The sequence below is a fragment of the Caenorhabditis remanei genome, chromosome X (genome assembly GCF_010183535.1).
Source record: "Caenorhabditis remanei strain PX506 chromosome X, whole genome shotgun sequence".
Lineage (NCBI taxonomy): Eukaryota > Metazoa > Nematoda > Chromadorea > Rhabditida > Rhabditidae > Caenorhabditis > Caenorhabditis remanei.
The window spans coordinates 16,298,442-16,321,795 of record NC_071333.1 but is presented as its reverse complement, the minus strand read 5'-3'; the positions used below and the strand labels follow the sequence as shown (position 1 = coordinate 16,321,795).

At 37.4% G+C, this 23,354-nt stretch overlaps 4 protein-coding genes across 4 annotated transcripts; all 4 read left to right on the top strand.

Annotated features, from left to right (window-relative positions):
• Positions 1-1,798: 1,798 nt before the first annotated feature.
• GCK72_025273 (uncharacterized protein) lies at positions 1,799-10,277 on the top strand (the record flags this gene model as incomplete). The annotated part of the gene is made up of 18 exons (XM_053736267.1): positions 1,799-1,868; positions 2,008-2,169; positions 3,452-3,571; positions 3,623-3,751; positions 4,531-4,701; positions 4,758-4,871; positions 4,925-5,116; positions 5,165-5,398; positions 5,450-6,004; positions 6,056-6,922; positions 6,970-7,140; positions 7,192-7,805; positions 7,858-8,040; positions 8,109-8,832; positions 8,878-9,077; positions 9,128-9,720; positions 9,770-9,964; positions 10,010-10,277. The coding sequence occupies 18 exons, from the start codon at positions 1,799-1,801 to the stop codon at positions 10,275-10,277; spliced, it is 5,562 nt and encodes a 1,853-aa protein (XP_053579833.1).
• A 2,953-nt stretch (positions 10,278-13,230) lies between these two features.
• On the top strand, positions 13,231-14,758 carry GCK72_025272 (uncharacterized protein; the record flags this gene model as incomplete). The annotated part of the gene is made up of 6 exons (XM_053736266.1): positions 13,231-13,276; positions 13,325-13,458; positions 13,658-13,736; positions 13,790-13,902; positions 13,959-14,061; positions 14,577-14,758. The coding sequence occupies 6 exons, from the start codon at positions 13,231-13,233 to the stop codon at positions 14,756-14,758; spliced, it is 657 nt and encodes a 218-aa protein (XP_053579832.1).
• Positions 14,759-16,887: 2,129 nt separating this feature from the next.
• On the top strand, positions 16,888-19,056 carry GCK72_025271 (uncharacterized protein; the record flags this gene model as incomplete). Its single annotated transcript, XM_003100244.2, has 9 exons — positions 16,888-16,999; positions 17,111-17,280; positions 17,324-17,431; positions 17,510-17,706; positions 17,765-17,864; positions 17,909-18,231; positions 18,504-18,596; positions 18,643-18,835; positions 18,973-19,056. The coding sequence occupies 9 exons, from the start codon at positions 16,888-16,890 to the stop codon at positions 19,054-19,056; spliced, it is 1,380 nt and encodes a 459-aa protein (XP_003100292.2).
• Positions 19,057-21,899: 2,843 nt separating this feature from the next.
• On the top strand, positions 21,900-22,629 carry GCK72_025270 (uncharacterized protein; the record flags this gene model as incomplete). The annotated part of the gene is made up of 5 exons (XM_003100161.2): positions 21,900-21,967; positions 22,185-22,217; positions 22,269-22,397; positions 22,444-22,548; positions 22,599-22,629. 5 exons carry the CDS (start codon positions 21,900-21,902, stop codon positions 22,627-22,629), a joined length of 366 nt encoding a protein of 121 aa, XP_003100209.1.
• Positions 22,630-23,354: the final 725 nt, after the last annotated feature.

Below are 23,354 nucleotides of genomic sequence, written 5' to 3'. Positions count from 1 at the left end.
TCACCATATCTACGTTCCGATCTTCTTTTTTCACTTCTCAAGCGCTTCATTAGAATAACAAACAAGTAGATTCTTCCATTACTCTCATGGCTTCAATATCTTATATTCTTAAAATGTCATTATAGCCAACTTGTCAAAAAATCGGGCCGGGCCGGGCCGAAATTTCTTTCGTCGGCCCGGATTCAAAAATGTGTACTCATTTTGTGTAACAAAATTTTCTGAAATTTTTCGAAAATTTAGAGTAAAAATGCTTAAATTATCATACATAATTACCTTTTTATTGAATTTTGAATTTTTATTCGAAAACTTTTTTTGTTCAAAAAATTTCCAAAAAACATCAAAATTTCAAAAAAGTTTCAAAAACGGGTTTCAAAACGGGCCGAGCGGGCCGGGCCGGGCTACGGGCCGGCCCGAGAATATTTCTGTTTTCGGCCCGGCCCGGTCCGGCCCGTGACAAGTATGCATTATAGGGTTTTTGTGCGTTGTACATATCTCTCTTCAATTTTTTTTTGAGTTTCTCGAAATCCCAGTCTTCACTATATTCACGTTCAGATCCCCTTCTCACAACCTATCCGTTCTTTTCTCACTTTCACACTTTGGCAAAAGTTTCGATGGAAGACTTTTGAATTGAAGATCGGATGCAACAGGCGCTTGGAGAAAACAAAGTGTGTGTATATTTGTCAGTTAGCTGCAATTTGACATTTCTTTTGGAAAGCGCGATATACCGCTGCGAACAGGCACCACTATTACGGTTATTCTATGACTCTTGCCCCGTACAATATTTTATCATCAATGTTCCTTATCACTTACATCATATTGTAACAAAAAACCATCGCGATTAGCATATCTACATTTCTATCTTCCTTCTGCAGTTCTCATCTCTCTCAGTGTCTATTTGGAACAACTAATGAACCAAATGCCCTTTTTCCTGACATGGCGACAAATGCACTCTGTCGTAAAAAGAGCGCCGACCAGCACTGACCACCTCTCACACCGTCTCGTGTGTTTTCTTCCTGGAAACTCTCCAACCCCAATGCATCCATCGTCTTGCCCTCCGTCTCCATTTTCTTTCTCTATCTCTCCACTACGCTCATGATATTTCGTGTACTTCTGCAACGTCCTGCGTCTCCTCTCCACTTTTTTACATTTGCAGCAATGTTTAATGCTTCCTATGTACTTAATATACACTTTGAAACAGCCGCGTTCTTCTGAAATCTGTTTAACTCGGTCAAATAAAAACAAACTATTATTTCTCTAAGTTTTCTCCACCTTCTGCATTTATCCAGACAGGTTCCAACCGGTCATAAAACTGCATATTTCTCTGTTTCTTGTTTAGAAATTCGCTTCTAGACATCTATTCTACCTCATTTTCCAATTTCTACTGTTTTTCCGTCTAATTCTCACATCTCTGCACCTACTCTCTTCACACGTTTAGTTTAAATACAACTCATTTGTTTTTCTTCCTCTTCAGACCTTGTTTTATTCTGCTCAGTTTCTGCCTAAAACGGTAAAAATATTCGCGATTGTCATCTAATTTTTATGAATCTCTGTTTTAATATATCGTATTACAGATAATTCTTAAACAGTGTTCTACAAAGCGATCAAGCTCAAAAAAACAACAAAACCAAGGCAAGTTAGTTTGCAGAACAATTTTTCTGCTGGCGATACTAATTGTCAAAATTTAAAACACGAAATACACAAAATGCACAGAATGAAAAGTGAACACTGATCCCTCTCACCACCCGCCTCTTACATTTGAAAAATCCACCTATACCTATATGTATGTTCAAGTTTACAGATGGCTTCTTCCGACGAATCGAGATCGAGCACGCCATCAGACGAGGAGACCGTAGACACCGACTACGAGAGTGAGTACTGCTACAGATGCATACCTCTCCTCAGTGTGGACCGGAAAAGAGAGAAAGCGATCTACAGTAAGATTTATTTTTATTTACGGTTTTGCTGACTCATTACGTGAATAACGTTAGTTCAAAAAAGTCGTTTCAGATTTGTGTCCCAAATCTAGATTGACTGCAGTTCACAGACTCCTGTCTTCTAGGGAAGATTCTTTGGAACTCGAGGAACGCATTCAAAGTGCACTTTTGTGCACAAAGTGTTCTCGAATGGACAGTCTGTCGGAAACTGAAAAATTACAAGCAGGAATAACTGGTAAGAACCTATATTTATATATATATATATATTTTGACGGTACTCAGAAATCAAACCTGTCAGCAGTTAAATCAGTATAAAATGAAAAATAACGTTAGAGGGGGACACCGGTATTCCAAAAATTGAGATTTTTTTATATGGATCGAATCGAAATTTTGGGAAAAAGGAAAAAGTCTCTAAGAGCAAGGTTCGAAAAATAGCCTAAACGAGTTATGGGGCCTCAAACTCTCAAAAATTAACTCCACGCCGTGAAGATTTGCCTCCTATTTCAATGTAACGTTCTTTTGCGTGCACGTGAAAAGGTGAAATACGTGAAGTCTCTTCAATCAATATTCTCTACTCCTAAAACTAGGAAGAATCTTCATGGCTTTAAAATTTTGGTTGGAATTGACCTAAATAATGTGAAAAAATGAGAAGAACTTAATATTAGAGTAGTCAAAAATGGGCCCCCCGCATTTTCAAATCATCTACAGAAAGCTCTCCAGAATATCGGAAAAAGAAGGCATAATGCTTTAGAAATTCAGAAGAATTAAGAATTGGACAAAATGTTCACTAAAACTCTGTAGGAGCCTCAGAAAGTGGACAACTGAAAATAGTCTGAAAAGAGTTGGAGCGACAAAAACAAATTCTTGCGATTCTGAACGGGTGATATTACAAATTTCAAAACAATGAACCGAGTTATATCCTAACACAAAAAAAGACAGAAGATTTATGTAACTGATTGAAATATCTAGATAAATTCCGGACAAAGATTTCATATTCATAAAGATGCTTCCTCATTTGAACAGTAAATATTACAGATAAAACAGAGTTCACGGCGTTATACTCTCTAAATTCACTTTTTCACGTGTATTGCGAGTGTATTTTACGTTCAAATGGAAAGTAAATCTTAACGGCATAAGACCCTTTTTCGAGAAATCAAGGCCCCATAACTCGTTTAGGCCAATTTTCGGACCAGACTTCTAGAGACTTTTCTCTTATCCCAGAAATTCTGACAAAAATTGTGAGTCGATCCATATCAAAGATCTCTATTTTTTGAATACCTATGTCCCCCTTCATGCGGACAAGTACACTAATCGAAAAAAGTAGTATTGCGTTTTAAATGAAAACAGTTATGATATGTATTTTTTGATGGCAACCCGGTAGAAGTTAAGAAACGCAATTTTCTGAATATATTCTATAAGTATTGAAAAATAATGTTTATGACAGCAGTATTACCGAATACCATAACAATTAGATAAAGCTTTACAGTTTGAATCATTAATGTGGAAACTTTTTTCAGTTATGGTGAGAGGTCAGGGACGTAATGAGGTCTTCGAGGAACTCAACAAAGCGAAAAAAAACATTGAATCCCACCAGAAAATTGACGAAGAAATTAATGACGTTATAGGAAAACCAAAAAGTGAGCTATCCAACTTGAGAAAGAGGATATTCAACGTCTGAATTATTACAGATCAAAAACCAGACGAAGTCCAATCTTCTTCGGTTTCATGGATAACTAAACGGACTGACAACTCTAAATTCTGTTATCGATGCATACCACTCTGCCTCGATGATCAAAAAAAAGAAAATGATGTCAAAAGTATGTTTTTTCTTTAACATGTTGGGTTTTAATTAGTTAGAGAGACATGTAAGAGAGAACTCAAGCTATTCGCTTGTTTTTCAAAAATTCAATTTTGAATGATCATAGGTGTTGTTTACCTATTGAGTAAAACACATCTTTCAGAAGCTAGGCTCCGCTTCTGTCCGGCTCAACCCAAATGGTATTAACGGCATTTAATTAGACAACAATGAGACATAATATGTACTTTTTTTTTAATAAAAAGAGGACTCCACTAATCCAAATTTCAAGATTTTTGGTTTAAATTTATTAAAAAAACCAGAGAAAAGAGAAAATTCTCTTGGAGCCATGTCCGAAAATCAGTCTGAAATGAGTTATGAGGCCTCAAAATGCCAAAATTGTTTTTCGCCGTGACTTTTTTTCAGTTTTATTTCAGCAGAAAATTTTCTCATCCTGTTTCATGAAATTTCAATAAATTTTAGAAAATTATGTATTAGGAAAAATTCCTTTCACGTTTTAATTTAAACCCGACGAGAAAAAGTTATATAAAATGCACTGAAGAAGCGCACAAAGAGTTGTGATTTTTGGCACTTGAGGTCTTATAACTAACTTCAGACTATTTTCAGACAGGCTCCAAAAGAATCTTTTCCCGGGCTTTCTAAAATGATACATATCAAAAAATCTTATAATTTCGAATACTGTTATTCCCTTCAATTGATTGGAATAAAAAAAGCAATTGGCATCAAATGAGTATTCGTGTTATTTTCTTCCGGAAGGTCTTTCAATAAAAATAATTTCAGAGGCAATGGTTCTGGACTTAGATCGGTATCTCAATTGTTTTCTCTACCTAAGATTTATACCTTCGGAAGATTTCGATGCACAACAAATGTTCGACAGTGCATTTGAATGCCAAAACTGCCCGAACATTGGAACAACAAGTCAATATGTACAAAAGTGTGCAAAATTAGTCGGTGAGAACAAATCGTATCAGTAACATCATCAATTTTCACTATTAATATATTTTCAGTCCTGATGAGGCAACAAGGACGTGTTGCTGCCCTTGGGATAGTAGAGGAGGTCAACAATTTGGCTAAGAGGCAGAGACAAACCGCTGCCTCCAGGAGTGCTGGATCCTCTAATAGTAAGAATTTCAACAAAAACATGTTAAAATAATTAATGTAATAACTACTCCAGAGCGTCATTGGAAGAACTATTTGAATTTCAACAAACGATCCCAAACACCAAAAAAAGGACCAATACACTCGGCGGGTTCTCGAAGCGATGAAGTTACTGGCCTCGGCATGGGAGAGCATCTGCCGCTGCAGGGATCCCTGGGAATTCAATGCGCTTCGTCTGTTGCAGAGTTTCAAAAAAAGAGTTTAGAAAGTGAGTGATACATTTGTCTTCTCACAAAATTTTTGATAATATAATCAGAAAACCAATCATCCTCTTCTGATCCCAACGGCACGACGATTGCAACCAGTACAAATTATGATTATCCTCATTGTTATTTTCTTTTGGGATCACAGGAAAACCAACAAAGTGGTGGTGAAACTTTATCAGCAATCTCGAAAAATGCTCCTGCTCCCGTCTATCCAAAGACAGGTTCAATTCAGCGTCTAGCCGGGTTCAACATCGATGCGCTATTAAGTCCTTCCACAGATGGAGGTATATTATAATGATTTATAGCTAAAGATTTAATTTTCTTTTTACTTTCAGGTAATAAAACTAACAAAGAGTCGGATTCAGTTCCAACTTCTTCAACAGCAGACACAAATAAAAAGAAAATGACTGGAGGAAAAGAAGTAGATGATGGAAATAAAACAACAGAGAATGAGCAGAAACCTCAAAATGCACGAGTTTCTGCCAATCCGGCTCTCAAGCAAATTCAAGAGGTTGTCACAGAGGAGACATCAGAGTCAGCTGGAAAGGCAGATGTCAGATTTTCTCCACGTCCACTTCCTCAGACTACACTAGAGCATTCAAGAAACAATGAGGAGGAAAGTACAATTGATGACAGAGAACCATCAATTACTCCTCAACCGTACTCAAACAAACAAAAAGCACAATGCTCGGAAGCTTCTCCAAGCCATAAACGCGTCGACGGGGAAGAACATCTTCTATTGCAGAAGCCAGTGGAAATCCAGCCTTCTTTATCTTTGCTTACTGTGCCGACTACAGAGATAGAGCAAGAAAAAGAACAGCTTGAAGGAAACGAACATGTCGCAGAAAAAGGAACAACCCTGACGAGACAGGAATCTTCCACAGATGGAGGTATATTATAATGGTTAATGACTAAGGATTCAATGTTCTTTTTACTTTCAGATAATATCATTGACAAAGAGCCGATTCCAGTCGAAACTTCTTCAACAGCAGTCACAAATGAAAAAGAGACAACTGCATCTGCAGAACAACCCGTAGATGATGGACATCGAAAGAAAGGGGATGAGGAGAGTTCCCAAAGTGCAACAGTTCCTGTCAATCCGGCTCTTGAGAAAATTCAAGAGGATGTCACAGAAGAGACAACAGAATCAGCTGAAATGATAGATGACAGATTTTCTCTACGTCTAATCAGACAAACATCAGAGGATTTGAGAAACAATGGCAAGGAAATTCCAATGGATGAAGGAGAACTATCAAATACTCTTCAACCGCAAGCAAACGAGCAAGAACCACAACGCTCGGAGTGCTCTCCCAACCAAAAAGTGGATCTTGCCGTCGACCGGGAAAATCATCTGTCATTGCAGAAACCAATGGAAATCCAGCCTTCTTTGTCTTCGCTCACTGTGCCGACTACAGAGATAGAGGATGCAAAAGAACAGCTTGAAGGAAACGAACATGTCGCAGAGGAAGAATCACCCTCGACGAGCCAGGAAGCAACTTCTGGAGCTAAAAAAAGAAGGAAACGAAGACGTGGAGGCGCAGGAACTCAAAAACGCAGAAGAACTGCTTCTTCTAAGACAAAAGAAGCGAAAACTCCCTCAGTCGAAGAAGTAAATTCTCAAATTGATGATGAAGTTGATTCACAGAATTCTGCATTTTCTTCGGTGCCTGCAGTACCCAGCAGCAGCAGCACGCGCAGGAGATACGTAAGGCTTCCAGTTCAAACACCTCCAGAAAAAAGAATTCAACTAAGAAGCAGAGAGCTCCTTGTCGGACAGTCTGCAGAAGTTCCAGGAATAAATTCAGAAGGTGAGTTAAACACAATCTTTTCATAAAAATTTAATCATTGAATTCAGAAGGCCAATCAACATCTTCTGCTCCCATCATTTCAATTTCTGACGTTCCTTCTACCTCATCGTCTTTTGTGCCAGCCCAGGAAATATCTGCAGTTTCTGCTCCCGTCTATCCAGAGACTCTTTCAACCGGCTCAAACAGGACTGTGAAATATAGTTTTTCCACAGATGGAGGTATATTACAATGGTTTATGACAAAATATTGAAGTTTCTTTTTACTTTCAGATGATACCATTCACGAAGAGTGGGATCGAGTTGAAACATCTTCCACAGCAGACGCAAATAAAAAGAAAATGACTGGAGGACAAAAAGTAGATGATGGAAATAAAACGAAAGTGAATGAGCAGAGTCCCCAAAATGCACTAGTTCCTGTCAATCAAGTTCAAGACAAAGATATTCTACAAACAGAAAATGAAAAAACAAGACCAAACTCGACTGAGAATGAGATGAGTGCAGCTGCAGGAGAAGATGAAGATAATGGAATTGATATGGAAGTGGATCAGCAAAATGAACAGAATGACACAGAAGAGACACCAGAATTAGCTTTGAATACAGATGACAGATCTTTTCCACTTCAGGCTACACCAGAGGATTTGAGAAACAATGCCACCACTTCGTCACCTCCAGGAATCAACTTCCCCCTGAATCCTGAATCTGATTCAAAACCGGAAGGAAAAGTTGAAGAACAGTATGATATGGATTACGAAGAACCATCAACATCTAATCAAAGGCCCACTACCTCAGACCAGGGCATTGAGGAAGAGGAGCAAGAGGAGCACGTCGGGATCAGTGTCAAAACCAGGAAGCCACAAAAAGAGAACAAAAAGAAAGGGCCACGAGTAAGTTATTGAGCACATTTGATAATAAAATCCAAATTATATTGATTTGCAGAAACAGAAAAAAGCGATAAAGGAGACAGAGGAGGAAAGAAAGAAGAGAGAGCTCCGCGAGCACTCATGGAACTGGTTAATCACCCATAAACTGATAACCATTCATGCGGAAGAGACAGAGAAAGACAAGAAAAAAGAAGAGAAAGACCGAGTGCCGCCGATCAAAAGGAACGTAGTAGCGAATGTAATTAAAAAGCGGATGGTGCGTTTAAAATACTTAAAAACCGGTGAAAAATAATGTTTCATATTTAGGAAGGTGTCGATTGCCACTACATGAGACGTGTTTTCGATCTGGAAACACAGTTCCCAGATCAAGATGACTATCGTCATTGTACAGAATATTTGAAGAAGCTCTGCACGGAAGTGGTTTCATGTGAGGAGAAACCCCGGAATACAAAAGTTGCACCTTCTGTCCCACTTCCTCCGCCTCCAAGAATCTCTTTGACGGGTCCGATGTATCATTCTCACAACATTACATCGGCTCATGTATTGAAGGAAGCAGCTAACTGGACTCAAAGCCAGATAAACACTGTGTACCAAAAATCAAAGGAGCTGAAACGTCCGGATCCAGACAAAAAATTGTTCGAAGAAGAAGCAGTTTTTTATAGTGATGGTTCACCAAACACTGAGGAGAAGGACAAATGCCGCCGAGCCTGCCCTGTTCTTGAAGTCGAAAACAAAGAACAAGTGCTGTCTCCGGAGTTTGAAAAAACTGCGACAAAAGCTCCGGTCACAGTTATAAGTGGAGTTTTCAAGGTTCTCGATATCGATACAAATCTTTTTTCGCGTGAGGAAATAGCCAAAGTCGTGCCAGAGGAAGAGATCAAAGTCCTCTACCAAGTTCCACAGGCTGCGGACCAGAATAAAAGCTATAAAGGAGAGGATACATGGACAGTCCCTATTGTTGATGATGAAGAAGTACTGATGAAAGATTTCGAAAGTGGCATGAAAGCAGATTATAAACACGCCAAAGAGAGTAAGTTATATTGCGTTAAGCTTAATCGGTGTTTTTTTCTTACAGTTTATGACGCAGTTTTGGACAGTGAGAATACAGAAGAGGCAGAGAGAAAGCTGAAAGAATTCGCAGCCACAATGCCAAAAATCCATCTCCCTCCAAAAAATGGTTATTATAACAAACAGAAGCTGGATCGAACTCTTCCGTGGATTCGTTTCGGATCAAATATCGATTTGCTCCAGGAGCACTACTCTGCTCAATTTGAGGTCAGTGGTTACAGTTTCATTTTGCGTTTGCTAACTTTAAGTTATTTCAGTCGCTGAAAAAGCTCCCAGAGTTCTTAAGACCCACCGGCAGAAACAATATGCTCAATTTGCTTGCTGTGAAGGTCTTAGGAGTGAACACTGTACAGTTGTACGTGAAGAGCTGCGGATGCCGTACTGCCGCCCACATGGAGAACTCCCTGATGGCAAGTATCAATTGGAACAGAGGACCCGGAAGCTGCGTATGGTACGCCATCCCGTACGAGTATTGGGGCGAAATCGAGCGACTTACAAAGGAGAACAAAGTCGACTACCACGATCTGGACTACTGGCCGGGAGAGGACAAACTTGTGGAGAAAAACATCCCCTTCTACAAGTTTGAGCAAAAGGCAGATGAGCTAGTGTATCTGAACACCGGATGCTTCCATTTCGTTCAATCAAATGGATATTGTGAAAATGTCTCCTGGAACGTCGGGCAGCCAACATTCACCCAACTCGCAACTTCGATGGTGGCGTTTGACCACTACATGGAGTCAAACAAGTACAACCAAGTTCCTGTGATTCAGATGGTGTGGCTTGCTGCCAAGAATAAGAAGTTTGTGAACGATCCTGAAATGTACCGGTTGATGAGGAACATTATGATCAGGTAAATTACTTCAGAACTTTAAGTCTCAAGGCTCATTTAAGTATTTCAGGAGCTTAGCCCATACGAAATGGTATCAGGACTACCTCGAATCTAACAATTATCGCCTCAAACTTCGTTGGTCTGATGATTATAATCCACGATGCGAAGTCTGCGGAACCGAAGTATTTAATATCTGTCGGTACACGGTATCAATTGTCAACGGAAAAGAAGTGACCAATGACTTTTGCAGCCAGTGCGATCTTCCGTAAGAAATATTAGCAATTTTTTTTGAGAAACATGTTTTTTTCAGAGAAAAATACAAAAGTAAGAAGATCAAGTTTGTACACATGTTCTCTGAGAAAGATCTGTGTGACATCTTTGATGCATTCGTACCGGACTGCAAGGTTCCAGAAAGTTCAAGTGAGAATGGGCCAACTCCAGGACCTTCCTCTTCACTTCCATCCCAACCGCAAACTCCTGGACCTTCCACAGCCCCCTACGTGGAAGACAAGGATGCAACTCCAAATTCTCCTTCTTCGTCTCAATCCCAGCAAACTGCAGGACCTTCCTCAATCTGATCGCCGTCCACTTTTTCTTTCTTCTCAAGATCGTCCTCTCCTCTCTGTCTCTCTCTCTCTCTTCGAAATGCTCTATCGTTTCCCACTGTGATCTGATTTACATTTCTCATTCTACCGAATCTATTCTTTTCAATTATTCTTTCAATTGTCTCATAACAATTATTGTGAATTCTTTCATCCAATACGTGTAAGTACTACGGGTAAAATAGTCTTATTTATTTTTACGGATAAATAATTTTTTTTTAATTCACGAAAAAATGTTTTTAATTGACTAGAGTCAAAAAGAAATGATTGGAAAATCTTAAATATTTTTCCCCTATTTCAGATATCACTACGTTTTACTTATTCGACAAGGTAATTTCTCACTAAATGTGGTAAAGTGTTGGGTGAGTTTAAAATTTAAGGAGAAATGTTACTTTTTCATGATACTCATGCGCGTTATGGAATCTGACATGAAGTGAAGAATATAGTTTTTGAGTGTCTAATGAAAAAATGAGAAGATGAATTGAAAAGAAGTAGAAACTAGTGAAATCATATACATTATAGGGTAAATTAATTTGATTTCAGAGAGGCTCGATTTCCAATTATGACATAACCATGAAAACGGGGGATATCAAAAAATGATGATAGGTCAAATGAATAGTAAAATAATTAAACCATTTTATATGGGAATCACCAAGTTTTGAAGCCAGGAAACCTATAAAACTTTGTTCGAACTAGTCGAGAGAAGCTGGTTATATTTGAAGAACAAAAAAACATAAGACAACTAAGGTACACAGAACTTTTACTCGAACAGTTTTCAGATTCTCGAGAAAAAATAGCTGAACGGAGATTGATAAATAAGGTAAACGTTTTGTGTCATATGACTAAAAAATCGAAACGAAAATGATGAAATACACCAAAAGTGGAAAGCTCGCTCTACTGCAAAATGCGCTCACGTGAGGTAAATAGAAAAACTAACTATAAAGAAAAATAGTAGAATCAGAAAAAAATGTGCTTTATGCCTTAATAATCTGATAAAAGTTAGATGAAAAAAGAGTAGAGCAGAAATTTCGTATAACTGTAAAAAACTGTATACAAAACTGTACATATATAAAAATATTATAAAATCACTTGCTACTTAACAAATGTTTTTAGATGACTGGTACCCAAAAAGACAACAGATGAACAAAATAATCTGACGGTGAGAATATCTTATTCGTTGTAGAAAAACGAACAATTATTCCTCATTATGTGTTGACAGCACTCCGGTCGCTGACTCGAATAACAGGAGATCCTTTCTTACTCAGTCTTATATCTAAAAAATGAAACAGTTTAAAACAATTCAGTAGGTTTTGAATACGTTTCACACACAACTTCACTTTGGCTGTTACGTCGTCTGGAACAAACTCTGAAAATCAAACAAGAATGATAAGAGATCGGTAACACTGTAGTTTACCACAAGTAAGTAGTCGTTTTGTGTGACGCAAGTATGGCTCATTACAAACTATCAAGCATATAGAAGCAGCCAAGCCGTAATTGGAAAATATTAATATCGCAAAGTTAAACGCCTCTGAAATATCTTGCCTTGGTGACAGGCTATTTGCGTTTTTAAAATATGCCTTACGCTGCATCCAAACTAACTGAAGAGATAAACTAATTACAATTGTAGTCCCACCAATTGCATACGCGCCCATTGGGAACATCATCTGAATTATTTTATCTAAAACGTTATTGCTGGTATTCATAACTACACCTGCGCACATAGAAGATAAATCAACTTCTTCTGAACATTTCTTGCGTATGCACTACGGTTTGTTGCCATTTGATTAATTGCTTGTAATGATTGATAGACAAATAGTACAAGAAAAAACCCTCCGATACTGCATGAAATAAAACCGTATATCACAACCCACAGGTACTTTTCAGGTTCACAAATATAAACTCCAGGTTGTTCAAATAAAAAACCCACACAAGAATAAATGGATTTCAGCTTAAACCTCAAGAATTCTTGATCCGAATCCAAATGATTGTGTATAAGACCAATACTTCCAAATAAAAGTGACAAAGCGAATATCCAGATACTATAATATGTGAAAGTTCTTAGTTTCAACCTGCAAGATAGATAAGTTTCCCTTCTAAATTGGTACTTCAACACCTGGAATTCGGGAGAATAATGTTTTGCCATCTCCAGAAGAAAATTTCCACTGTGGTGGACGCTGATGTTGTCATGCATACAAGTGACAGTGTGAGCATCTGATGACAGTTCATAATATTCCTATATAACCCCACAGAATATCCGATAGGCATCGCAGGAATTACCACCGGTGTGATACCCATGGAGAACGAGAAATCTAGAAATGTTGTAGAGCACTGGTACACTAACAAATGCCATCTGTGGTATATTTTTGAAAATTTTGTAGCTTTTTTGTATCGAAAAATACCTGAAAGATTTCATAACTTTAGGAGATACAAAAACTATACAATAGAATGCATAAAAATTGAATGGTGCTTGAACATGCCAGGAAATTGTTAGCACTCTTAGAAATATGAACGGATAGACGTCGATTCCCTGACATGTTGTCATATTTGCCAATTCTGGAATAAAAACTTCTGGAAAAAAGAGAAAAAAGATGGAAAAACATAAAATCAAAGTGAAAGTGAGAGAAATGAGAAGAAAGAAAAGTGAGTGCTTGAAACATACAAAACGAAAACGATCCACTCAGTCAATGTCATCAATTACTCCCCCCTTCCCCCCTTTTCTTCCATTTTCTTCTGCTTTTCCAGTCGTTTTTCTTATTTTCTTATTTAATTCCCTATTATTCGTTTCCTGGTGTTAGTCTGTGGTGTTTGTTCAGCCACAGTTTTGTCTTGTTCCGGATCTTGACCCAGATCCATTTGATGAGCTCACAGCTGGAGACTTCTCGGTCTCGACTAACAACTTCTCATTCTTGATTTGAAGATGAAAAGGAACATGGTTGTATTTCTACTTCTATTATTCTTAATTCCTTATGTAACCGGTAAGAACTTTATCTTACCTGGCTTGATATCAGGCCAATCCATTTCAGCGCAACTAACAGTTGGTGGCTGGTTCTTCCCGGTATCAGTAGCACCACCTGATCCAAAAGATAACACTGTATACGATGAGGAAATTGCGTTTCCAGAAGCTGAAACTGTAAATGTGACACATCAAGAAATCAAAGTGAGTCATTCAAAATACGGTAATCATGAAAATTTTGTAAGTAGGATTATTATGACAAAGATAAATTGGAGAAATGGAATAATTTGAAGACAAATTTGCAACCAGTGTACAAAAAGAACCTGGAATCGGCGGCACACCGTCATCATGTAGGTTTTTTGTTGCTAGGATTCAAAACTGAAAGAGAAATTATGCACTTCAGAACGACATGGATCACACATCAACTACCACTCATGATCCTCTTGAAATTTCGAAATCCAAACGATTTCTTCCTGATTCTGGTAAGTTATTAAAGCCAAAACCAGTGAAACCTATTTTATAGAAATGATTCCAGGTATTCAAAACTCTATGCCATTACCTACTAAGTTCGGGGATCTCTCAGTAAACGAGGAACCCGTTATAACAATGTCCATGACACCGATTCGAAGTTTAGTTCAGCCGGAAGAAGTAGGCGTTTTTTGGAGTTTTTTTTCAGCCGTTATTTTTTTATCAATTTTTATCAGATATCAGCAGACATAACAAGGAACCTTAAAGCAGAACAGGCAATGCTGGAAGTTAGTTCTACAACCGAACCGGTTACAACAACAAGGCTACCGTTTGTATATGGTGAGTAAGAAAAAAGCTGAAAAACAACAAAAAGTGAAGTTATGGGGAAAAAACATAAGGTACCCCTGTGATATGAACGAGGTGAACTATAGTAACCAATAACAGCTGATTTTCCCATTTTGAGTATGATATTACTCTCCGGTTGATGTTTCACTTTTGTTAAAGCAAGAATGGTAACTCAACTTTAGTTTTCTCCAACATTAAAAATTTTAAAATAATTTCATTCGTATCAATTATCTAAACTTATATGATGAAAAGATACGAACAAATTCCACTGAAGTTTTGAAGGTCATCAACTTATACACTTGTTGATAACTTTGACCAATTGGAAGTTAACGTGTGTGGAAATACTAACTTATATTAGTTTTCATTTAAATTTTAAAAATACCTCCAAAATCACAAATCATGAACACCATAAAACACACACTGAGTTTGCATATCTAATTACTTGCAGCAGGTGGTACTTTTCATAGAATTTGTTTTTTTTTCATGACACTCACAAGGAATCATTCCAGAAATCCCGAAAACAAAAGCGTTTGATGATTCTTTCTCAGCTGTTGAGAAAGAAAGGGATATGATGAAATTGAAAAGGGATGTTTTCCGTTTACGCAACGAGATGAATCTGGTGAAGGCGCTATTGAACAAAATGTACAAGAGGATGTACAGAAAACAGCAGGATTTCCTGATGAAGGTTTAAACATTGGTTTGGAAAATAGTAACATTTTGTTTTTCAGAGAAATACGGACTCTACCCGGCTTTCTGCTGTTCAGGCAGACCGGACCAATCACGATTGGTCTGTTTTCCGCGGATTAGTCCAACGGAAAAATCAGATGAACAGATCCATCTAATTTCTAAATGCCTGCTTCTCCCTTTTCATTATATTTTCCACCGTTTCACAATAGTGACACAAATGACAAATCTAAATGTATATGCAATGAAAAAGACTGGATTTGAATTGATTGAGCCTTCTCAAGTTGAGAAAATCCGGTTGTTTGATTAAATGAATAAATAAATGATAACGATGACATAACAATTATTTTTATCAATTAGGTCTGAGTGATCGCGCGAGAGACGTTTTCAAATTTTGTTGCAAATTTGCAACTTTTTTCACCACCTAACAAATTTTTTCTCATTGTTTCTTTCATTATGTTTCCGATGTATGTCTGCGTAGCAATATTGTCCTGGCAGAAACTAGCTTACTGTCTAATTACACTCACCTAAATTGTGTGTACCTTCTTGAGAGCGGCGAACCTTTTTCAGTTGTTCTTTTTCCTGAACGCATTATTATTTTCTCAGCATTCGTATTCTTCTTCTTTATTTTTCAAAATCAGAACTATTAGATATATTTTTAAATTTCAATCAAATATTGTTTACTGTTTTGTTTTCAATTTCAATGGCAATCTATCAATCACTTTATCATGGCAACCAATGTAAAAAATAATTAGTTCATTTTTGTTGTCTTAATTATGTGATTGTTTTTTTTGTCTTCAGTTTTGTTATATAAATTGTAAATCTGAAAACCATAGGCTTACTTTGTCACAATAACATTTTTACTACTATGTATGCAAAAACCCTTTGTATGTATGTATTTATTTATTGTAGGAGGGACATGCCACTTATGCTACACCAGTAAAAGCTGGATGACCGGAGAAAGACATGAATAGAGGACCCTTAATATTTGGTTTTGAAACTTGTAAAATTTAGATTCCAAATACTTTTCAAGTTATTCTGAAATCAACCAATACCGCCATGGTCATTCGATTTTATTTGATTTCAATTGAGACGACGCAAGATAAAATCGTTTTTGATTTGTTTGTATCGTTTGTCCATTTGCCGCGATTAAAAGGTCATTTGATAGAGAGAAAACCGTTACTGAACTTGCCAACACAAAGAGATTTAGAGATTCTCAAATGATTGGTCGCCAAAGTGCCAAAGTTATTCGAGAAGCGTGTCAGTGACCTCCTGTCACAGACACCCAAAAACTTGGAATTCAAGGTTATATACTTGTGGGTACTACGGGGTACTAATACATTTATGGCGTAGTAAGAATAAAAAAGAATAAAACATTCCGTTTTGAAAAACAGAAAACTATTTCAAGACCGACCTCCCAAATTCTCTCGACTTTGTTATCAAATCATTTTGGCCATTTCGACCAACCTTCCGCGTATTTTTAATGCAAAAAAGGGAAAACGTGAAGAAATTTATAGCAATACAATACTACGTGGTAGTAATTTTGGTAAATTTTAGTTCCTCAATTGAGGTATGCGGAAAAAAAGAGAAAACCGTGTGAAAACTAGTTTAAAAAAGTAAAAGCAAACAAATATAAAACAGAAGTTCTGATAACTTTTTATCTGAAGTTTGGTCAAATTTCCTTCTATCACAATTGTCTTTGAATTTCTGATTTCCATTTGAATTTCCAATTCGAAGAGTGTACTTTCTATCTGACATTTGGTGATTGGACTATTATTTTCGTGAGATTTGCAAATCGAACTTTACCCAAAAAAGTCTTATGATTGACTTATCAACTTTATCAGAAATTGAACATTTGTCTTCTTTCTCTTTTTATTTCTCTCAAAAAAGCAACACGAGATCATTTGACATTGGACATATTTTTCACTGCCTACCCCTCCATCCAATTAAAACGGTCATTTATTTTAGACCTCTAACCCTCACCCTTGAACGTTCTCGATTTCTTTACCCCGCCCTTCTCTATCTTCTGTACAATGACCCCACAATTCTCTTCATTTTGTTTTCAGACCGCCGTCAATCTTCTGTTTCTCTGTTTTGGAGAACATTTCGACCCCCGCTGAACCAAATCGAAGAACAATGCTTCTTCTGGAACTCTTATTATTATTCTTCATAACTTTGGTGTTATGTGAGAAGGTTAAGCGGCAAGAACAAAATATAACACATGAGATTCCGAAGTTCAAAAGAGGACGTAAGTTTTCTTTTGATATTTATTTCAATTTTCTAATCCTTTTTTTTTCGACATTTTTCCGGGAAACAGGAAGTGAAATCTAATTCTGAAAATTGAAGATTCTATTTCCAGCAATCGTGATAGTTGATGAAACGGCGCTGACAAATCCAAATTCTTTTGATTATGATTTCTCGGACGACTTGGATAAGCCTGCAGATAAACAAGATCTGTACGACCAGTTCATTGACCAACTTCCAATGTTCCATATCTACAAGTTGGGCACCGATAGAGGAGTCACACAGGTGCATATGCTGTTAGTAATCTAAACCAATTTTTCTAATCCAGGTCCCTATTGTCACCCGTGCTGGAGACACATGGTTCACTCCGTCCACTATCAGCAACCGCGAGCAAAAGTTTACATTCTACATGACGACACCAATGACGCCCAAAAAGGTTTAATAAGATTAGGATTATCTTCAGCACATATTCTATTCATCGAATTTCCTTTGTTCTCAATATCGGGTTTTGTAGAAAACTACAACGACAAGTGCACCAACTACCAGGAAACAAAAAAGTACAACTACACCATCTCCAACCACGGAAAGTGCAACAACTGAAGAAGAAAGTACAACTACACCACTGAAAACAACCACAGAACATACCACCCCACCGCGTACCACTACAACGTCAACAACTACAACAACAGAATCTCCCACGACTAGTATAATGTAATTGGATTATTTCTATTTCATAAGCTGTGATTTTTATTAATTCTTTTGTTTTAAGCCGTATTCGTCGTCCTCTACCAAAGCAGCCAGCGCCAGTGTTCAAAGTACGCACTTCCAGCAGTACCACCACTACCACCACTACATCAACGCCTGAAACGGTATAAAAACAATGAAAGGAGGGCATAACTAGTGTTTTTTACAGCCTGCTATAAACCGAGGACCAATTTGGCGTAAGGGTGGTGTTATCATTGATACGACAACCTCGCCGCGTCCCCTCACAACACCTAGACAATGGACTGTTAGAGGAATCAGAATAAGAGTGACATCGACGACCACTACTGAAGCTCCAAGCACCACGAGAAGAGTTATCCATGAAAGACCAACTACTCGTGTTCCATGGTGGAAGACTACAACTGTTCGGACCACTACAAAACCTTCTACTACCACTAGAAGAACGACTACAGAAGTGCCAACCACTAGAGTTCCCTGGTGGAAAACTACCACTGCTAGTAGATGGGTCGCAGGGTGAGTGAGATTTATGGGTGGTCTAAAAATAGAAAAATAGCAATTCACTTTTACATGTAGCTAATTTACATTTAGATTGGAACCCCTTGGGCCAAATCATTTTTTTTTGTTTTGTTGGAGTGACATCAGACAAAAATTATATGAATAATTATATTTTTCTAACATCATGTTTCTCAGAAAAACAGAACGACTCTCAGATAAGAAAATGAACGAGCTACTGTTTTTTTGCTACTTATAAAAACGAAATACATATTAAGCAGTTTCCTTTTTAGGCCTCGCCATCCACCACGTTTCAATCAAAATCAGAATTGGAAGCAACCAATTAGAAAGCTTCAGGAAACTGTTGGCCGTCCTGTTGCTCCTGTGTAAGTCGTTACCCAATTCAATGTTCCCTCAAATCCAGGATTTCAGAAATGTCGACCCTATAAGTAGGTCTCAACCAAAGCCAGTCGTCATTCATACTGGACGATATGCGGGTCCAACTTACAATTGTCGTGTTCTGAATCCCTTCACTGACGGGCACCCATCAGATGAGCACGACTCATCTTGTAAGATGCTCTATCCTGGATTATCACTAGACGGAACGTGCCGATGCTTCTATAAGGTATGAGTGTCATGACCGGTTTAGAATTATCTCGAAATAGTGGATGAGAGAGAGAAGAGGAGGAATCCTCACATATTTGGCGAATTCGACATGACGTCTCTGCCATTTTCAATTTCGCGTCCAATTTTGAAATTTAGGTGGCTGGAAGGGATGAACACGGATGTGCGACAGGCTTCATCTACGCGTGTCGAGCCCTTGGATTGAGGAGTATAAGTGTATAAAAATTCTGATTGATACAATCAGAATTGAATCTTCATTTCTTTCTGTCCCGGGTGTACATACATATATTTTTTGTCGAAGGATTATTTTCCATTGTAATTTTTAGTTCAGAAATCTTTTCCTTCCCTATTTTTTAAAACTACAACTACATCTTGACCCTCTTTCGCTCAATCTTGTTTTCTTCCTTATGTTTGTCTTTTGGCGTGTCAGCGCCTCTATGGTTATATCTGCTTTGTTATTGGAATTGGTCACTAAAACTTGAATAATTGATCCTGAGCTTCCTTCAGTCAAAATAACGCAAAAACACTATTTTTGTTCAAAACAGACTCCTTCTTCTGCTGCAAATCTTCACCCTGCAGAGATGTTGCTCAATTTGTTCCAAAAGTTTTTTATCGGGTTTCAAAACTTCGGGTGGGCTACGTCATTTTCTTTTTCCCAGAGTGTTAAAATATTCCAGCAATAATACTTTATAATTTAACACTGCTCATCATTGTCTGAACAAATTCAAACATCTTCTTCCGGCCTCATCTCATCTTAGTGCATAAAGAGAAATAGAACCCAAGTAGAATGGTAAAACTATGAATGAGCAATGAGAGATATTGAGAATGAGAATTCCTGGTCTAAAGAGCTCTCACATTCCTACATAACAGTAAAAAGTGCAACTACTTCCTGTTTCAAAAAAAGTTTATGTATTTTTTAAATATATTTTCCCCCCGGCAATATATCACCGGCATGATTCCCAGCGTGACACATCTCCATCCACCCCCTCAACTCACGTTGACCTATTTATCATAATTTATGTGGTTCATCATCCAGATCCCTTAAATTAGACCACCGAGAAAACAAGTCACAGAATAGAATTCTTAGTAGATAGGCATGAAGTCCTTTCTTAATCTTGAAATTTTATTTCGAAAATTTCATTCCGTGTTCTGTTCCGATACGAATTTTATTTGAAGGCTTCATTTTTACATTTTGTAGGGTTTCAGTAGTAGGCTTAATCCCGAATTTGAATTTCTCGAATATACATTCTCAAATAAGAACACATTTAGCTACGAATTGACAGGAATGTCAAATAGTATAGATAATGATGTTTTTTCCGTGAGATAGATTGAGAAGGAAGTTTTGCGGAAATCGCATTACTATTGTTAGATGAATTCCTTTGTAGACATGAATCTCCTTTGTTCCATTTTTAGCTTCCTAGAGTCATAAAATCTGTCAGGAGAAGAAAAAAGAATGAACTCTCTTCATATAATAGGATGTTTCGTGATGTCTAGACAAGACATTTTCAATTTTTCAATTTCAAACCCCAAAAAAAAATGTTTCCAAATCATATTACATGCAATTTCACATCTGAATGCTTTGCACTTTGCTTTTCTCATGATGCTATTGCAATTCTCATTATTTCTTTCTTCTTGCTAGTACACTTTGTACAAAAGGAATGGAACAAAAATGCAAAGCAGACCATCATTTCCTTTCTTGCAATGAATCAGTGGAAATGACAGGAAAGACGTAGACGTAATTATGTGTTTCACGAGCAAAGCCGCAAAAAAAGGTTTACGTAAATGATACACCCCCACTTGTACACTCATCAGGTTAGGTCACGTGCTCAGCACTTAGTTAGCGATTCATTTCTACCCGTCCCCCTTCTATATCAATATTTAATCCCTGAATCCTTGATGATTCTTCTGGTTTTATTATATCCGTGTGAGGGTGTGATGAGTGCTAAAGATAGCTACATTCTAGAATAAGCATGAGCTTTCTTTTTTTTTTGGAGTAGATCTAGAGTTCTCAGAATGAGTTATAATGAGAAGAACAAATTGCTATGTTTTTTGTTTTTTTCTCACACAATTTTAATTGAATTAAAATTTTAAAAAACAAATCTCATGAGCTTTCACTCTAACCAGGTTTCTGTGAATTCATTTTTGACCACTGAAATTTAGATTCTCATTTTTTATCCTCCAACGCATTTTCAGTTTCCATGTTTCATTCTGCAAATAAACAACATTGCATTATATATCTAGTCTGACTTTTCTCTATTCTTTCAAAAACCAATTTCCGTTCTCATTGAACCAAAAAATTGGTGTGAATGGTACTTCTATTTAAGTGATGTGCATTTTTAATCTAGTTTCTTCCAACCCTTACAAAAAAAGGAAAATTGCTGTGAGATTGCCAATTTGTCTTTTTTTCGCCCTTATTCGCAGGACTCGGCTTGCGAAGGTTCAAGATTTACGACATGATGTCAATCGGTTTTGACTCATTGTTCTTTTCCTTTTCCCTATCCTCTCCAGTGCTCGTCTATACAACGGACACGACACGACGACTCCTCTTCTCCTTCACACGACGACGTCTCACCATTCTCACCATTCAAGACAGAGCGGAGAAGTATTTCGTTTGACGATTGTCGAAACTAATCCCATCCATTGGCGGATTACAAGGTGGTGTGAGAAAAAGAGAGAGAGAGAGAGCACCGTGAGCTCCGCCCCTTGTTAGTAGTCTTCATTTTATTTCAATCAGGGCATGCGCGTTGCCTATCAATCATCCGTTTCCCTCCTCTCTCATTTTTCTTACTTTCTTAGAATTTGACATACTTCCACTTTCCCACCTGTCATAATTCCAACTCATGCCTCCAATTTCTTCGAATGTAACTTTTCTTGGTTTTGTTCCTTTTCATTTTATCTTTTAGTCCTTGTCAGAGAAAAAAGAAAACAAGTATAAATTTTCTTTCTGGCATCATATTTTGAAGTTTTATCATTTGCATGCTTGTTCTATATTAATATTCCGCCCTCGCTCCCTTGGAACAGGTGATATCATGAAACTAGATTTCATCAACATTTCAGTGGTAATCATGTACATCAAAGCGGTTCTGCTCATTGTGGTCTCATTCTGCCTTCTTAGCACAGTCTCATCAGCTATGTAAGTTATTTATTTGATTTAGTTTGTTTAGTTTACCCTGCTACACAAGGTTCCATCTATTAACATTAACCAAGTGGTCACGGTTAGTGTCAAATTCCACTATTTTCTCATAGAATATTGTATTTCAATAAATGATTTAGGAGATTTACTAAAATTGTGATCACTAAACAATATTTTCTTGTCTTATGCTATTTTTAATTTTACTTTCCGATTACAGGTACCTCAAGCGAGCAGACTTCGACGATCCAAGGTAATAAACTTTCTGATCTCAAAACTAAAAAAACTAATTTAATCTTTCTAGAATGTTCACATCGTCGTTTGGCAAAAGGTCAGGTGATGTTGCCGAGTTAGAGCCAGAAGTGATCCCAGAGCCAAGGTACCGTGCTATCAGAATTCAACGACGAAACTTTGATGAGATGGATGACCCAAGGTAAGAATTCTCCTCTTTTTCTTATGTACCCTACGTTTCCCTTCAGATTGATGTCAATGTCCTTCGGAAAACGTATGATCCTCCCATCCCTCGCTGATTTGCACAGGTACACAATGTACGACAAACGTGGATCTGATATTGACGACCCTCGGTAACCTGAAAATCCTAGGAATTGCTTACCAATGATTCAAAACATTTCAGATTTTTCTCTGGAGCATTTGGAAGAAAATAACTGGACAATCAAGGACGCTGAACATAACACAAGTGACATTTTATCAATAATGTATCAATTTGATAATCAACCAATTTGCTTTTCATCATCGTCACTCAAAGTAATAAATTCTTTCGTTGTTTTTCCTTGAAAATGAGCTGCACTTGTATTAAGAAATAATCACCTGCTCAACTCAAAATAATCCTTTATTTCATTTTTTATTTTGATTCAAATCCAAGTCAAAAGTGAATCACTTCAAATAGTAAGATTTCAAAAATAAGTCCTTCTAGATTAAAACGGATTTGTGTCTAGAAACGCACGTCATTTTAATCAGCATCACAAAAATAACATGCGGGGTCTTTTCAAGTATAGTTAGTACCTGCAACTGAATAGTTAATTGGTAAAATTATACTCGGAAAGCGTAATTATATTTGTTCTGGGTTTTACGAAGAAAAATGAATCAGCGTGGGAAATGCGTGTCGTACATGGAAGACGGCCCGTTTTGTGTACATTGCAGTCCGCGATCGGACCAATATTGGTGGACTCATTCATATTATTGGCCATCAATTATCTTTGTATAAAAAAATAAGTTTTTCCGAGTAACTGATGAAGCTGACTGTCAAAAATGAAGTCCGTGTCTCCAGTCTGTGTTATCTGCAGAGAGAATTCCACGTGAACCAAACACGCATTGAAGATTTGTGAATTGTAAAAAGTGATCATTCTCTTCAAAAGTCCTATCATGTTTC